Source organism: Macaca mulatta, chromosome 14 (assembly GCF_049350105.2).
Source record: "Macaca mulatta isolate MMU2019108-1 chromosome 14, T2T-MMU8v2.0, whole genome shotgun sequence".
NCBI lineage: Eukaryota > Metazoa > Chordata > Mammalia > Primates > Cercopithecidae > Macaca > Macaca mulatta.
Window position 1 is genome coordinate 37,560,664 of NC_133419.1, and position 16,973 is coordinate 37,577,636.

Genomic DNA, 16,973 nt, shown 5'->3' on the forward strand with positions numbered 1-16,973 from the left:
AACCTGAAATGCGTCTAGGGACTTCCCAGGGCACTAGCGCTCCTCAGAGCGACAGGCATCTCCATAACAACTGGTCTACATTCTTCCCCGGTTCCTCTGCTCTGCTGTGCTAGCAATGGCTGAGGATAGGCAAAGGGCAGCTTCAGTGGAAAGATACCTTGCGTTAGCGCCTCCCTGGGCTGGGGGACGTTGCCAAAGCTAGACTTATTGCCTATTTCCCGAGATTTCCGGAGTCGTCCCCACGTCTCCAGCGGAGAGCGGCGCCCCTCCCCCATCCCCTCCCGCCTCCCCCTCTATCTGACACTCCAAGGGGGTGGTTTGTTCCATTGTGCTTTTTCTCCTTTTCTCAAAGTTCATCCTTTCGCCTCCAAGTTACTTTCCGCCAACACGTGACCTCTCCGCTTCCCAGCCTGCGCAGCCACTGGTGGTGAAGCGCGGGCGCTAACCGCGTGGCTTCCTGGGAGAGCCCCCTCCGAGGCTCGCCACCCCAGCCCCGGCTCCCGCCGCGCTCACCCCGGCACCCCGGCACCCGGGCGGCGGGGCAGCCCCCGCAGGATAAGGAACCGACTCCGGGGAAGCAGCACCGAGCAGCCGCTGAGCGCCCAACCTGCCGCCTCCCCTACTCTCCCTGCCTTGGCCGGCGGCTCCGCTCTCCGCGTCTCGCCTTCCGACCTAGCTGCGCACCGGGGCTGTTAACTCACATTTGGGAAGCCATAACCCATTAAAGCAAACGCAGTCATAACTTCCTTCAACTCAGCCGCTCGAGAGCTCGGCTTACACAGGTTTCTGTGGGCAACTAGTGGCTCGCCTTGGTGCCTCTCGCCTAGTCATCAGTACCTAAGAGGAAAAGGGAAAGTTGTTGGGCTGATGAGCGCTTCGACGCATGCAGATGTTCCCAAGGACAAGTCACTTACTCGCCCCCCTCCCCCCAGTCCCCATTTGATCATCACTCACGACCTCATCGGCTGGAGACCCTTAGTCATGATGGGGGAGGGGGAGGGGCACGAACTTTTCTAAGAAGTTTCCTTTTTTTACCCAGGGAGTCACAGTGCGTCGGTCACGTAAACAGCAAGGTTAGTCGTCGCCGTTACCGCCCCCCACCCCCTCCCTTCTGCGCTTTTCTGGTATTATTATTAAAGCGGTAGTCCTCTGGCGCTGATAAGCAACAAGTTCCCCAGCGGTCTTCCCGCCCTAGCCTGACAAGGCGAAGGTTTTCTTACCTGGCGACAGGGAAATCTCCTGAGCCGAATTCAGCTTCGCCGGAGCCCCAGGTGTGACCTGGGTAGTGGGCAAGGGAGCGGTGTGCAGGCTGGGTTTTTGTTTTTGTTTTGTTTTGTTTGTAGGGGTACCCTGAAACTCCTCACTTTCTCTGGGAACTTTCTGTGCCAGGACCCAGTGACGGGCGGTTAGAAGTCAGCCCTAGGAAACACCTGCTACATACATAGCAGGGCAGTTGGACAATCATTGGTAACCTCGCTCATTCATTAGAATCACGTAAGAACTCAAAAGGAAACGTGTCTCTCGGAGTGAGGGCGTTTGCGTAAATCTATAGGTTTTTCGACATCGATGCCAGTTGCTTTGTCTTCTGTAGTCGCCAAGGTGGTTGAGAGTTTAAGCTTGCGGATATTGCAAAGGGTTATTAGATTCATAAGTCACACCAAGTGGTGGGCGATCCACTGAGCAAAGCCGAACTTCTCACATGATGACTTCAAACAAGACACATTACCTTCCAGCATCTGTTGGGGAGACGAGATTTTAAGACACTTGAGTCTCCAGGACAGCAAAGGCACAATGGTGAGTAGCAATAAACCCTGCATTATAATTGAAAAATCTTGACATGTTGCTTAACAACGGGCATATCATGGCTCTTCCTAGCACTTCACACGCCAAAGAACAGCAGCTACTCAGGCCAGGGGAATCGGGTTTTTACACAGTGCAACTTTAATTGGAATCATTTGAGATTTAACACAGCTATGTGGAGCTGCGTGGAACAAACTTGGAGCTGGGGGGGGGGGATGTTATATTGGCTGTTCAAGGCTGATGCTTGTCTCTCAGCCGTCTTGCATTCCATTCTTTTTCTTTATGTGTATGGTGTATGATCATATTCTATGATTTATATGTGGGCATGTAATTGACATTTGCAAGGGGGTTAATTTCCATCTAAAAACAATAATGCCGTTAGAGGTTGGGGTTAGGGGGTGGAGTGGGGATAAGGGTGGGGTAGAGACTGGGAGTTTAGGTGTAGATGGGGGTTGGGGTTGGGGGAGAGAAATAAGTCAGAAGTGCATATCACCGGTAATGAAATGGGTAATCCTCTCGTAGAAGAAAAGGTTCTCATCAACATGTGATCAACTATTAACCGGATGGCTTTGGCAAAGCCATCCGCACGTGACAAAACGTAAGGAAGTGGAAGAAACCGTCTAGAGCAATATCAAGTATCACTTAATTAGAGATTTTAAAGCCTTTTCCTCCTGCTGTGCCGGGTGTGTAATCCGGGCGATCGGAGTCCATTCAGCACCTTGGACAGAGCCAACGGATTTGTCCGAGGTGGCGGTACCCCCAGGTAGTCTTCTTGGCCCCGCTGTAAAGCCAACCCCGTGTCGCCCTTAAAAAGCGTCTTTTCTGAGGTTCGGCTCACACTGAGATCGGGGCTGGAGAGAGAGTCAGATTTTGGAGCGGAGCGTTTGGAAAGCGAGCCCCAGTTTGGTCCCCTCATTGAGCTCGCTGAAGTTGGCTTCCTAGCGGTGTAGGCTGGAATAGACTCTTGGCAAGCTCCGGGTTGGTATACTGGGTTAACTTTGGGAAATGCAAGTGTTTATCTCCAGGATCTAGCCACCGGGGTGGTGTAAGCCGCAAAGAAGGTAAGCACCGGGGCGGGGACCCCCTGCATCCCCAATTCTTGAGCTATTTTGATACTCTGTCTTCCGGAGAGGACGCGTGGTGGAGGGGAGGAGGTAGAGGGGGAGCATGAGAGGGGGTTGTTTCTTGGTATTTGCTCAGTTTGAATTGCCCTAGGTGAGAACCCTGGGGCAAAGCGAGAAGGAAAAAAAAAAAAAGAAACTCAGTCTTCCTGCGGATATAATGAGTTTAGTTAACTTGGACCTGCAAATGTCTGATTCAAATGTAAGATTTATCTCTCTTTTTCTCCCCTTCACCTCCCTCTTTTCCGTTCTCTTTGCTGGTGTGTGTGTGCGTGCGCGTGTGTGTGTGTACAGTAGATTCATTACTAATTATGAAGCTTTTGCACAACATTCGATTTCCTAAGATTTGACTTTGTAGCATTTAGAATTAGGCGGTGGAGGTGGTGTGCGGTGGGGAAACAGGAGGTGGAGGTTGGGAAGAGGGAAGGAGGTAAAGCTAAACCTCCAACACAAAAATGAATCAAGGTAATTTCAGCTCTTCTAGTGAGAAGGATTCATTCTCTCTGTATCCCTCCCTCCCTCTCTTTCCCCCTCCCTCCCTCCTTCCCGCCCCCCTTCTTCCACCCCGCCCCCTCCTCCAGCCTCCATCCCTCCCTCATTCTATCTCTTCCTCTCCGTCGCCCTCGCTCCTCGCTGGATGTTTCTTTCTGTGTGTGTGTGTGTGTGTGTGTGTGTGTGTGTTTTCTTTTTTTTTTTTTTCCTTCTGTCCTCCCTTCCCGCGAGTTTCGGGCGCTGGCTTAGAGGGCTCCCGCTTTCTCAAGGGAAGGGGAGCTGCCGAGACCGCGCTCCGCTCCCCAGCCGGGCCGGATGCCTCACTGAGCCCAGGTCCGAGTCAGTCGGGGTAACTCAGGGAAAGGGGGGCCTCCGCCTGGGAGTAGAAGGTCCTTTCCGGACCGAAGAGCCAGGGAACGGGCCGGGCGAGGGGGCCTGGGCGGCTGGAGGCGGTGGAGAAGAACATTCGTAGCTCCGTGCGGCGGCTGGACAGAGCCACCAATCAGCTGGGCGCGTAGACCGCCCTGCCAGGGCGAGGTTGCGTCCAGAGGCATCGGTGGAGGGTGGCTGGCTAGTCGCTGAGCCACCGCCGCCACCCGGGTGGGCCTGGCGACTGGCGTGGGGTGGAGGTGGGGGGCTTGGCGGGTGAGATGGAAGCGGCGCGGAGCCGCCCAGCCAGTGTTCTACCTCTCCCGCCCCCGCCTGCACCCCCGAGGGACCGCGAACTGCCGGAACGCGCGGCTGCGTTGTCCTCTTGCCACTCTTCGGGAAGCTCAGGGACTTAGGCGCCCCTGGGCGGGGGCCACCACCCTCTCCACAATTCCTATAACCCTCACCCCCACCCCCTTCTCAGGCCTTTTGTTCCGGCCACAGAGCCGTGCCCGGTGGCAGTTTTCGCCCCAGGGCTTGGTGGTTCTGGACTTCTCCCCGGATTAGCTCTTCTTAATTAAAAGGCAAGGGCTTGGGGTAGGGGTGAGGGGAACGTAGGAAAAACCTATTTCCGAAACTCAAGACTCGGCTGTTTTAACGAACGAAAGAAAGAATCCCAACTCTGCGCAGGTGGATTCATAGGCGACGCGAGGATATTGTGGAAATTTAGAAGGAAAAAATAAAAAACAGGCGCTAGGATCAGATGACGGTGATAGGCTGCTCGGCACACAAAGGGAGCGTAGGGCAGGGTTTACGGAGCAAGCCTGCAGCGAATGGGGCACAGATTGTTCCGAGATCCAGTCGTTTTCTCAGTCAGATCTACGCGAAGGGAGGGGAGGGGAGGGGCGGGCCAAGGAGCGTGGCGGGAGGGGCTGGGCTTGGGGGCGGGGGGATTTCTGATCAGTCTGATGCAATTCCAAGCGTGCTGCAAAGGAACTCCAAGGCGCCCGCATCACCATCGCCACCCACCCTTCCCAGATGGTGCTGTTTTAAATACGGATCTGCAGGGCTGAACGCAGAACTGGGAGATTTATTGCAAAATCCCGGGAAGGGAGGGGGGGTTCGCGGAACGGGGAATGGAGGAGCAGAATTTAAAGGTGCAACGCTTGCTTTTCCCAATCAGGCGGCAACCGGCCGGAATTATTATTTTTTTCTTTCTGTCTGCTTGTCTCTGGATTCTAATTCACCAAGAAAGAGGTGTAAATATTGTGACATTTTGAGGCAGCTTGATGGATGGGAAAGAAATCATCTGTCACTCTAAATTGCAGAGTTCCCTCTCCCCGCGCCATCCCTTGCTAGAGAATACTCGCTGCTGCCTAATACAGTTGCTAGGGCTTCAAATGAATGCATCGTTAAGGGAATATTATCCTTTTAGTTGACTTGCCAATTTAGCTGACAATTGAACCGAGAAAATTGTAGATTTCGTGTCCCTGGGAGGAAAAATGCTTAACAGTCTAAGTCTTGTAACCTTGAGATCTTTAACAACTTAAATAAACCTCAAAAGTGTCACGTCATTCTCTACACACACACACACACACACACACACACACACACACAAACTGGACTTGTAAGATGACATGGTTTCACCTAAAGTGTTGTGGAAATGAATATCACTTTAAGAATGCTGCACCTGATATTCACTGTTTATGTGTATTTACCAAGAGCTCTTCAGCATGAAGGCAAGACATTCCAATTGTCCTGCTTCAAATCAGTCAGAAGACTAGAAGGTGACAGAGAGAAGGGAAGAAAGAGGAAAGAGAGAATTTTAACCTAGCTGCTATTAAATCAACAGTAACCTAGCCTACTTTTATACCCCCTGGTCTTGCATATTAATATTTCTGTATGTGAGATTTTAGCTTGGTCTAGCTCCCCCAATGGAGTATACCAGTATTGATTCAGATGAGAATATATGCATCCTGCCAGTAGCTTTTTCAGTGTCATTGATAGTAAGACCTACAACACAGCAATTTTTGGAGGATTGAAGAGAATGTCCATAAGGGCTTTGCAAACTGGGAAGCAGGCACTCCATAAATAGGAGGTATCATTATGACGTTCTCTTTGCATATAGCATTTTCATTCGATTGAACCAGAGTACTAGTTATTTTAAAACATAATCTAATGTATATGCTCAAGGTAGTAAGTGGGGATTTTAAAAGCAAGTGATTAGTTGGCTTATAAAATATTATTTTTCAATTGTCTATTGTACATTGGAAAGAAGGCTTTTAAATATCTAAAATCAACATACATAAGCTTCCCGTTTCATTTGCCAGTCTCTTTCCCCATCAAATCTCTGATCTAAATTCTTAATAAGAAGAGAAGCTGGTGAATTTAGTTTCTTTCCTTTTCCTGGCCTGTCCTCTAGGGGAAGCTTTAGTGAGAAACAACATTCCAAAATCAGGCAGTGAGAGAAAGAAGGCAAGGGACTGGATGACCACAAAATAGATAATCAGCCAACAAACAGAAATAAGGGAAAACCAGCATTAAAGCATGATTTACAAAGGGTTTTTATTTTTTAATTCTGTGATTTTTGGGACCAGATTCAAACTTGCTCAAGTAACATTCACTTGATCATATTGCTTACAATCTGTCAGTTAAAATGATGTCTAACTGAGCATATTTTTTATTAAATATACTTCTATCAAAGGCCAGTAAAGCTACTCTTTGATTTTAATTAAGACAAACTAGTCTAACCATTTAAATAACTCTAATGAATATGAACTGATATCATCAGATTTAAAAGCTCTGCTGAAAACTAAATTTGTTCTGAAAAGCACTGACTTGCCAGAAAAATATCTATTTTTGCAGCTTTCTTTTCACTCTATGGATAATTTAATGAGTTGCTTATTTTAATTTTACAACTGCTACCTCAGAAGTATCTCAAATTATCTTTCTTTGGCTGGTGTCTTTCTCTGCTGATCTGCTACTGCTCTGTGTGTGTGTGTGTGTGTGTGTGTGTGTGTGTGTATGGGCGTGTGTGTCTCTGTGTGTGTTTTCTAGTGGGAATTTAACAAGCAGTGAGTCTCTTAAATTTACATGCCATAATCTATGTCAAGAACATTGCGTAGTACTTAGCAATAAAAATAAACATTAGCATCTAGTGAAAGCTTACCATCATTGAGTGCTATGGAAATAGAGGTCTTAAAGCAAGAAAGATTAAATTTTTCAACAACAAAAAAATTTCTCCCCTTTTTGGCTTAAAGGTGATTATAGTTTCAAAAATATGACATCTTTCCTCTTTTACTTTGGAATGTAGAGCTGCTGCTTTAACAAGTGTCTTTTGAGAAAGATACACGTGTTTCATAAAGATTAATACCCCTAAAACACTATGGTGCAGAGATGGAAGGATGAATTCTTTATCCCTGCCTCTAATCTCATTTGGTAATTTTTAGAGTGTTCATTCTGAGTTTTTAAAATTCTGCTGGATATTTTTTTCTTCTTTCTTTCCAACATCATAAAATAGTCCTAGAAGACATTTTTCTGTGGCAGTGCAGACTTTATTTGTATTTCCTAGTAATAACACTTTAGATTCATATAGTACTTTGACAGCTCTTTACAGGTTTCATTTGATTTCCTTATCAGTCATGTAAGGGAGGAATCACCAATCACCTTTTACAGATGAGAAAAGTAAGGTGCAGAATTATCTAATACTACACTACCAGTAAGATGTAAAGACTAACTCAGAATCTTTCTTCAAATTTTAAGGAAATTTGTGTTTGTTCCTCTCTAGACCACGCTGCCTTAAACTCCACTAAGGCATCAGAGGAGCTGCAGACATTATTTTCTCCTATTTTGATTTATTTAATTAAATTAAAAACATTGTCTACAAATAGTTTTCGAAATTTTCAGGCCTAATGGAAAGTTTTAACTAGCCTTCCTAAGACAGTGTTTCCCTCTGCCACAGTTAGAAACTCAAAGACAGCAGAACTCTTCCTCTAGTTGACATACCATCTAAGTCATAGTTGTTAATTCCCCAAAAAAACAAATACAGAGAATAACAAGAGCCAAAGCCAAGATGTACATTACTTTTACTTGTGAGTCATAGAATCTGGGGTCTGGGAAGGTTCTCAGAGGTCACTTAGCCCAGCCCATATCTGATACATGAATTCATGCTGGCTTGTTTTCTTTTGACCCTCTGGAATTTCATCCCAGTCTTGAACGCTGGGTACCTGTTTATCTTGGTAGATGTTCTGATACTTATGTGGATCATGAGCTTGGCTGACCATTTCCCGTTTTGCCCAAAAGGTATACTTTCTATAGAGACTCCAGCATTCATAATTTTATTTTGTAAGTATTAATTTGCAACACATTATTTGCCATTATGTGCTAGGAACTGTATTACAATCTGGAGATTCAAGAATAAATAAGACCAAATGATCCCTATCTTGGTGGATCTTGCGGCCTAGAGACAAAGACTGGTCTCTTTATTTGTTCCAATCCTTAGAAGGGGACAGACTTCTAGACTCATAAGATTCCTTTTTTCAAGAGAACACAGTGAATAAGATTAAAAGCCTGAGTTTGGGTTTTACTTCCAACCACTTGTCAGTACCTAAAAAAGTCAATCAGTCACTCTTGATCTCTGCTTCCTCACATATAAAACAAAAGAGATGTTCTCAGAATAACCTCCATATTCCATTTCCGTCCCAAGTTTGAGTGATATAAAAGATATAGTCTATAACCATTTCTTGCAGTGTTGGGGAAAGTAAGGCTAAGTTACCCTAACTTTTGATGATTTACAATTTGGGGTACCACAAATTTTTAACTTGTTAAGAAGTATATCGTGAAAAAAATCAAAGTAATATATTCAAACCCAGAATAGAAGGAATCTTGGTGTTGAACCTGTTCATTTATGGAATGATGACTGAGAAAGTTTTAATTTAGAGAGTGATCTCAAATTTCTGCGGATTATTTTTAAAAACAGGTGGTGCAATGGAAGACCCACTATCAAATTTACTGTTTATTTTCTTTGGGCAAGCAGAAGTTCTAATTTTTCAGGTCATTTCCTTTTAAATTCAAAGATATTACATCCTGAAATGGCCTGGGTCTCATGAATAATGCATTATATACACATGATAATAGATAATTAGATGGACAAACCAAAAGAAACATGAAAGGGAGCGGGTAGCCCAAGGATTGCAGAAGGTGTGTGGGCATTTTGACATCCAGGAAATGCTATAGATCTGTCCTTAACTAACTCAGCCTGGTGGAGATAATTAAGAAAAAAAATGTGGGTGTAGGAAGACTGCAAGCCATTCCCTGGGATTGGCTAGATTGCTGCAGTAGTTCAAAAACAATTGGCACAGCCACCCACACTAGACATGATTGCCCTTTGATGAGGCAGCTATTGACTTTTATAAAGATGCCATATTTAAAATAACTTCTGATGCACTGGGGATAACAGACATCATTCTTGAATTCTATTTTAGACAAATGGCAAAATATATTACAAAATATTAATTTAAAAATAAAAAATCTTTAAAGTCTAGTTTCTAAAAACCAGCAGTTTAGTGACATGTGACCTCTGGATTTAACAATTCAGCCTGAAGCTGGGAGAAAGCTGTAGCTTGTATGGGACATTTTGACCCACTGTGGGCATTTCCGAGACCACTACAGGAAGTAAAATGTACTTTGTCAAAGTTTTTAACCTCTGAGTGAATATTAAATCCACTCCAAAATCTTCGCATCCTCGGAAAGGCGATCCAACAATTTTCCTAAACAGCAGCAGAAAATGCTCTGAGATCTTTGCTCCCAGAGTACATGTTATAATGTTATGCTATCTAGAAATTTCCTTGGAGCACCTTGCTCATCAGTACCAAAAGGAGTTAGAATTGATTCCTGCAGCTTTAAGGAAATATATCAACCACCTCCTATCTCTAAGTAATAAGGTTACTACAAGGAAAAAATTCACAAATCAGGTGATTGCAGAAATGTGCCACAAACATCCAAAGCCTTTGGGATAGGGCATTGCAGGGTGAGTGAATAGAGAAAAGAAAGGGAATGTGGAGAAAATTGAGAAATAAAAAGGGAAGTCGCAATGGAGTTCTAATTATACAGGGGCTCTTGAATTGACTGTTCTCTACCTTGCATGCTCATTGTTGTTCTGGCTACTTTAGTAGGAAACAATTATTTCTTCTGCTTTCACCTTCCTCCTCTGCTAAGGACTTCTTCCTTGCCAATAACTTCCATAATCAATGTTTAAGAATTGCTCTGATGCCCAGCACGGTGGCTAATGCCTGTAATCCCAACACTTTGGGAGGCCGAGGTGAGTGGATTACTTGAGGTCAGGAGTTCCAGACCAGCCTGGCCAACATGGCAAAACCCTGTCTCTACTAAAAATACAGACAATTAGTGGTTCATGCCTGTAACCTCAGCTACTCAGGAGGCTGAGGGAGGAGAATAACTTGAACCAGGGAGGCAGAGGTTGTAGTGAGCCGAGATCATGCCATTGCACTCCAACCTGGGCTGGATATGCAAAAAAAAAAAAAAAAAAAAAAAGAATTGCTCGTTGTAATGACTTTTATGCCATGGACTCAACTATCTTGGCAGTCTGGTAAAGCCTATGTAAACCCTTCTCATAAAAATGTCTAAATGGGGCCAGGCACGATGACTCATGCCTGTAATCTCAGCACTTTGTGAGGCCAGGGCGGGTGGATCACTTGAGGTCAGGAGTTCCAGATCAGCCTGGCCAACATGGCAAAACCCTGTCTTTACCAAAAACAAAAAATTAGCTGGACGTGGTGGCACGTACCTGTAATCCCACCTACTTGGAAGGCTGAGGCACAAGAATCACTTGAACCTGGGAGATAGAGGTTGCAGTGAGCCAAGATCAGCCACTGCACTACAGCCTGGGTGACACAGTGAGACTTTGTCTCAAAAAAAAAAAAAATCTAAGTGAATGAAATAAACATGTAAGATTACAAAGGAAGCCAAAGGAATTGATGTACAGTCATAAAAACATTTAAAATAACATATGTGATATAGTAAATATATATGCTTTTTAATGCATTAAATAAGGTCTAACAGCAAAAAAAAATTATGATTTTGAAGTAATGATAAGTATCAATGTATTTTGAGGTATCTATAAAACTGACATGTGATATGAAGGTGTCTGTGATGTATACTGGTGAGAAAGCACGTAAATACTACTGTGTAACATTTCCCACACATATTTAACAACAGAACATTTGAGAAGCACTTATTAACACAGCATAGATTCAGAAATGTTAATTTAGTCAATGTCAACATTAGCCATTGTGGTTTCCTTCCTGGCAAAAGGAAGCTGGCATTGGGAGAAAATGTTTAAAATTCACATTTGCCATTAGACAAGCTGCCAAGTGAGGAAAGGACCAAATACTGAGAAGGCCAGGGCATGGTAAGCATGTTTCTATTGACTGAGCTTGCTATTACTCTAACGTTTATCTTTAGTATCACCAGCACAACCCCATTACACTAGCAATCTATAACTCCATTGAAAAAGATAAAAAGTTCAGATTCTAGTCATTAACTCAGCATTGCTTAAAATACCTGTTCTGACCTCACTAACCCAACAGATTACTGAAACTCTTCCTGTTTGTCATTACTACACCATGGGAAAGGATATGCACATTGTAATTATGTGGGATGACATTTATTCTGCGTTCATCTAGTGCTGTTATTTGTTTTGTATTTGGCATATATTACTTAACCCTCAAAGCAACTCTCAGAGATAGATGAAGAAAACTAGAGCTCAGAGAATTTAAGTAACTTGCCCAAACTGACACAGAAAATCTGAAGTGGGGAAGCTAAACTTGAAACCCAAAGTTTTCTGATTCCAAAGTCCACTATAAATTTATGCCTCCCCATGTTATAGCTACCACCCAGATTTAATCTGGGTCTCCCATTATCAGATGGTTTACATGCACATTTTCTTACAAGATCTTGACCACAACTCTTTAGATGGCCATGAGTCTCACAATTCATTTCCAGGAGTGCTACTTTAGAATCATTTCGATCTTTGCTAACCGATGAGAGATTTTCAAATAGCTAATTGTCACCTATCCTTTTTGAAGCCCAGTTTTCATAATCATAAAACGGCAAAAGTGTTAAAATGTTTGGTGAGGATCATATGCATTAATAATAAAATCTAACCTTGTTGAGCTCACTATGGTGAGGATTCTGCATTTCCATAGTTCATTGAATCCTCACAACAATCTTTCTAGGCAAAGATGATTATTTTTCTTTTAAAGATAAGGAAACTGAGGCATCAGTAATTAATTTACTATCTTAAATTAGCAGATCCAATAAGTGGCAAAGCTGGGTTCAAACTTAGGTCTGTCTAATGTCAACACCCTTCTTTTAATCACTAATCTACAAATCACTGTTCACTCTTAGCTGTTATTATTATAATTATCATCACACTTAAAACACTATCAAGATACAGAATTATCCAGACATAAGTATATAGTCACTGAAGAGATTAGAATCTGAAACTTTTCACCTGCATGTTCTTCCTTCCACTTTAGTTTATTAACCCAATGGATGATGTCTGACTCCTTTCTTAACTTGTTTAGGGCAGTTCCAAGTCAGTTGACTTCTGAGAGTTATTGAGTAAGAAACGTTATAAATTGTTTGGATTAGGACTTAGTATGTTTAGAAGCCATTTCATAAGTTTGCCTTTTCGAGCTGTTACTGGCTATAATACTGCAGATGCTGTGATGAGGAACACCCTCTCCAAAGACACACAGTGGATGACAAACCTCCAAAGCTAACATGTTGTTTACAGATACGGAGAAGAAGAGGATGGACAAGCACAGTCTAAAACGTAATTACAAGGCTTATAGTCCCTGTTGGGGACTAAAATGTTTATTGGCTTTCCTTGTGCAATTCAATGCTCTTCCTCCAAAGGATCCCTCCAAACTTGCAACTTTCCTGAAAATAGCATTTCATTTGGGAGCATGCCAGGAATTGGTGTCTGGGTCCTTTGTGTCTTTGCAGCAACTCAGAATTCTGGATACTAGCTCTAGAAACTAAGCTGGGATATATCCTGGGTAAGGGAGTCGTGTATCTACTTGGGCATCTTCCTGATATATTTACTTCATCCATCTTCCTCCTAGAAAGCAGCTCCTAGAAAGATGTGGTTTTAAATGAGGGATTGGATGCATACCGTTATGTCTTAGATAGCACACAAGTCAGTGGTCTCTGCAGAGCTGCCAAAGTCATGTAAGTAATCAAAGATGCGGAAATCCATGGAGAGCCTTCATCCCACCTCCACTCTGATTTATTCAGAGAAGGATACCATGAACACATAATGGATTTGATATGTCCCAGAGCTGAAAGCAGCCTAGCAGAAAGGGATGATCTTGAAGGACATTTTGATGTATGAAAAAGTCCACCTAAAGCTTTGTCAGCGATAACTAAGTAATATGATGGCTGGAAGACTATAAATCCTTACCTTGGCTCAGGAACTGTAGATCATTTGGTAAATTAAACTTGAAATTCATGCAATTATTTCCCCTAAAATCACGGGAAATAATTGCATGAATTCCAAGTTTAGTTTCCAAATGATCTACAGTTCCTGAAAGGAGTTCAAATTTAGATAGAAAAAGTACCTTACAAATGATCTAGCTCACTGATTCCCCTCATGCGTTGAAATCACCTAAATCATCTCTTCTTTCTGAGATACGGTCTGAATGTGTCACCAGGTTTAGCAAACTCAGTTTGTAGCCCACTGACCTCATTTTATTGATTGGACAACTGACGTGCACCGTGGTAGATCTCTCAATTTATTCAATAAACAATTATATGGCCCTTACGGTATCTATCTGAACAATCCTGGGCTAGTGAAGTCACTTGCCCAGGTTACATGACCAGAAACTGACAGTTCAAATTAGGACCCAAGTTCTTTTGACTGCTATCTGGGCCTTAAAATAATATTATACGACAGGCCGGGCGCGGTGGCTCACGCCTGTAACCCCAGCACTTTGGGAGGCCGAGGCAGGCGGATCACGAGGTCAGGAGATGGAGACCATCCTGGCTAACACGGTAACCCCGTCTCTACTAACAATACAAAAAAATTAGCCGGGAGTGGTGGCGGGCGCCTGTAGTCCCAGCTACTCAGGAGGTTGAGGCAGGAGAATGGCGTGAACCCGGGAGGCAGAGCTTGCAGTGAGCAGAGATCACGCCACTGCACTCCAGCCTGGGCGACAGAGCGAGACTCTGTCTAAAAATAATAATAATAATAATAATATCATATGACAAAGATATTTCTTCTATTTCCTAATAGTCATATCAAAAGGAAACAATGGACAGTCTGTGCAAGATTTTAATTATTTTAATATTCAAAATAAAATTAAAAACAGATTAATTACTAAAACATAAGTATAACAACACTTTAATAGCATTCTACTAAGATATTATTAATTTCAAAATGGTAGGACAAAACTAATTATACTTTATACTTCTTAAATATACTGTAGTTACTTTATGACTATTGAGACACGAGCTAAAATTTGAAACTTCAAATTTTCATTGATTCCTGTATTATTACTTGTTTCAGAGTTACTTCATTTGGTTCTTTTATCTGAGATTTGACAACAGCTTTATTTGATTTTCAGTGACAAAATTCTTTTCACTCCTGGTCCTCCACCCCAAGAAAATGACGACGACTACTATATTTTTCCCAAAGTGATCAAGAAATAAAAGAGGAATTCTAGCCAGGCATGGTGGCTCACGCCTGTAATCCCAGCTCTTTGGGATGCTGAGTCGGGTGGATCACCTGAGGTCAGGAGTTCGAGACCAGCCTGACCAATATGGTGAAACTCCGTCTCTACTAAAACTTAAAAAATGAGCCGGGCATGGTGGCATATGCCTGTAATCCCAGCTACTCAGGAGGCTGAGGCAGGAGAATCGCTTGAACCCAGGAGGCGGAGGTTGCAGTGAACCAAGATCACACCATTGCACTCCAGCCTGGGCGACAGAGTGAAACTCTGTATCAAAAAAAAAAAAAAAAAAAAAAAAAAAAAAAAAAAAGGACTTCTAAAATTATTTGTATTTATTAATATCCCTACTCTTAAAACGTTAGAAAACGTTTGCTCATTTAAAATTTTTATTTTTAAACCCTCCTTATGTTACAACGAAATACTCTTTGGAGCAATTTCTTTGTTCCTCATATAATATCCATACATATAATTCTGCTTTTGTGATTAACTTTTATTACTAAATACTCTTTTAAAATTGTGCTCTTATAAACATTGATTAACTAAAGGTAAATCTGATGTTTTATAAATGCTTTCTAGAAACAGAGAGCAAAATCATATAAATAACGATATGAATTTCCAAAAGTACAATGATAAAAAGTAACATTAGAAAACAAAATTAATCTAAGAAATAGTCAAGAATATGTCAAACTTGTACATACTTTTGAGATAAATTGGCATCATGTAGATTAGCATGATTCTTCTTTATAGAATTCAACTTATTTTTACTCACTTTGCTCTAATTAGTTTTTATGTGCAGACAAGATGGAAGGTGATGGAAATCTGGCTTGCAAAGTAGTTCTAACATGATCTACATCCACAATCTGGTTATAATGCTATAAGAATATGTTTATTATGTGAGAATAGTAGTTCAAATCAGTATTTAGTATCAACATAAAGGGATGAACAAAGCAAAGCTAACTTCGTTGTTTATACTGGGAACTTACTTAAATTAAAAAGGCCAGTGGATGGTCATATGTTTGGCTCATTCTTTTCAAGGCCTTCAGGAAAACATGCCTATGAAATAAAAGATCCTCAATATTAAACATTTTACTGCATTTGGGAGACACATGAAATCTGGTAATAAAGGAAGTGTTGGTTTTCATTTTTCTAATTCAGCATGGAAACTGTCTTGAGGAAAACTGACTATGGTCTTAGTTTGTGTCTCAGAAATATATTTAGTTTGAATTATGGCATCGACATCCGACTTCCAAAATTGGATATCTAGCCATATAATATCTCACCTCCCACACACACAACCCCCCATTCCCAGGTCATGACTACTGTCCAAGCAGCAAAAAAGAAGTAATTTCCCAGAGTACATACACGGCAGTGACTACCAACCAAACAAAAAAACAATTATGGGGGTTGGAATTTAAATTCATAGCTGTACTCTCACCAATTCATTCCCCATTCCACCCCATCTCTCTGTCTTCAACTTTTATGAAACATTATATTTGTCCTATTCATCTGTATCAGCATTAGCCTTTCCTATATCCAACTAGACTTACCACTCCTTGGTCCCTCTCACTGGCTGACTGAAGTTTCAGTAGTACCTACTTACAGCAAACACTTGTAGTAGTCTCTTTTTGGTTACAAAGTCCCCAGACCATTTCTCAAGGTGATATTATGAAGAGGAAGTAAACATTCTCCTCTGCTACCCCATTTTTTTTTAGAGTGCTAAAACTTTATTCTATATCTGGCTTCATATCTTCTTGGACCAACTGGATTGATTTTACAGTCACCATAGAATATTTCCTGAACAGACAACCATGGGTCATGGGAACAATATCTCTGCTGATCCCATGATTTGGTCACATTGGGTTGTAAGGCCATAATGGAGACATACTTGATGAGTTTATGAAGACTTGATTCTAGGTATCATGTAGGTTAGCATAATTCTTTTTTACTGAATTCAACTTAGTTTTATTCACTTTATTCTAACTGGATTTTGTGTGCAGACAAAATGAAAAGAAATGCTTCAATTTAGGTGAAAGGTAAAGCTTCCAAAGTAGTGTAGTATTTCATAGACCTTATATTTGAGAGAAATTATATCAGTATATAATAAGCACCTGAGAATATGAAAGCACAAATCCAATTTAAATGTTAAAGGTCTACAACTTGGGATTTTAAATGGAGTACGGAAAAGCCACTGGTTCTTAAACAATTTTGTTGAGGAGGAAAACAGTGAAAGCTAAATGTTCTATTCAAGAGTTGTTTGTTTTGAAAATAATGCTTCATTTAAAAGCTAAAGACAGAAGACATAGCTTTGTTATGAAGGCTCATCTTTTTATTAAACAACCACTACTCTGTCTCCAAGTTGCAAGGGGAGGATTTGTCAATCTGATTGAATCTTCCCTTTAGTTTTTCCCAACAGCTGTGTTCAGATAATTCATGACTC

The 16,973-nt window shown here is 42.1% G+C and overlaps 1 protein-coding gene across 1 annotated transcript in view; it reads left to right on the forward strand.

Moving 5' to 3' along the window:
- The first annotated feature begins 495 nt into the window (after positions 1-495).
- BDNF (brain derived neurotrophic factor) overlaps positions 496-16,973 on the forward strand; it is a 68,343-nt gene continuing 51,865 nt past the window's right edge. The window contains exon 1 of the mRNA XM_015114599.3: positions 496-1,794. Within this exon, the coding sequence (XP_014970085.1) occupies positions 1,792-1,794 (3 nt within the window). The 5' untranslated portion in view covers positions 496-1,791. The remainder of the gene's footprint in view (positions 1,795-16,973) is intronic.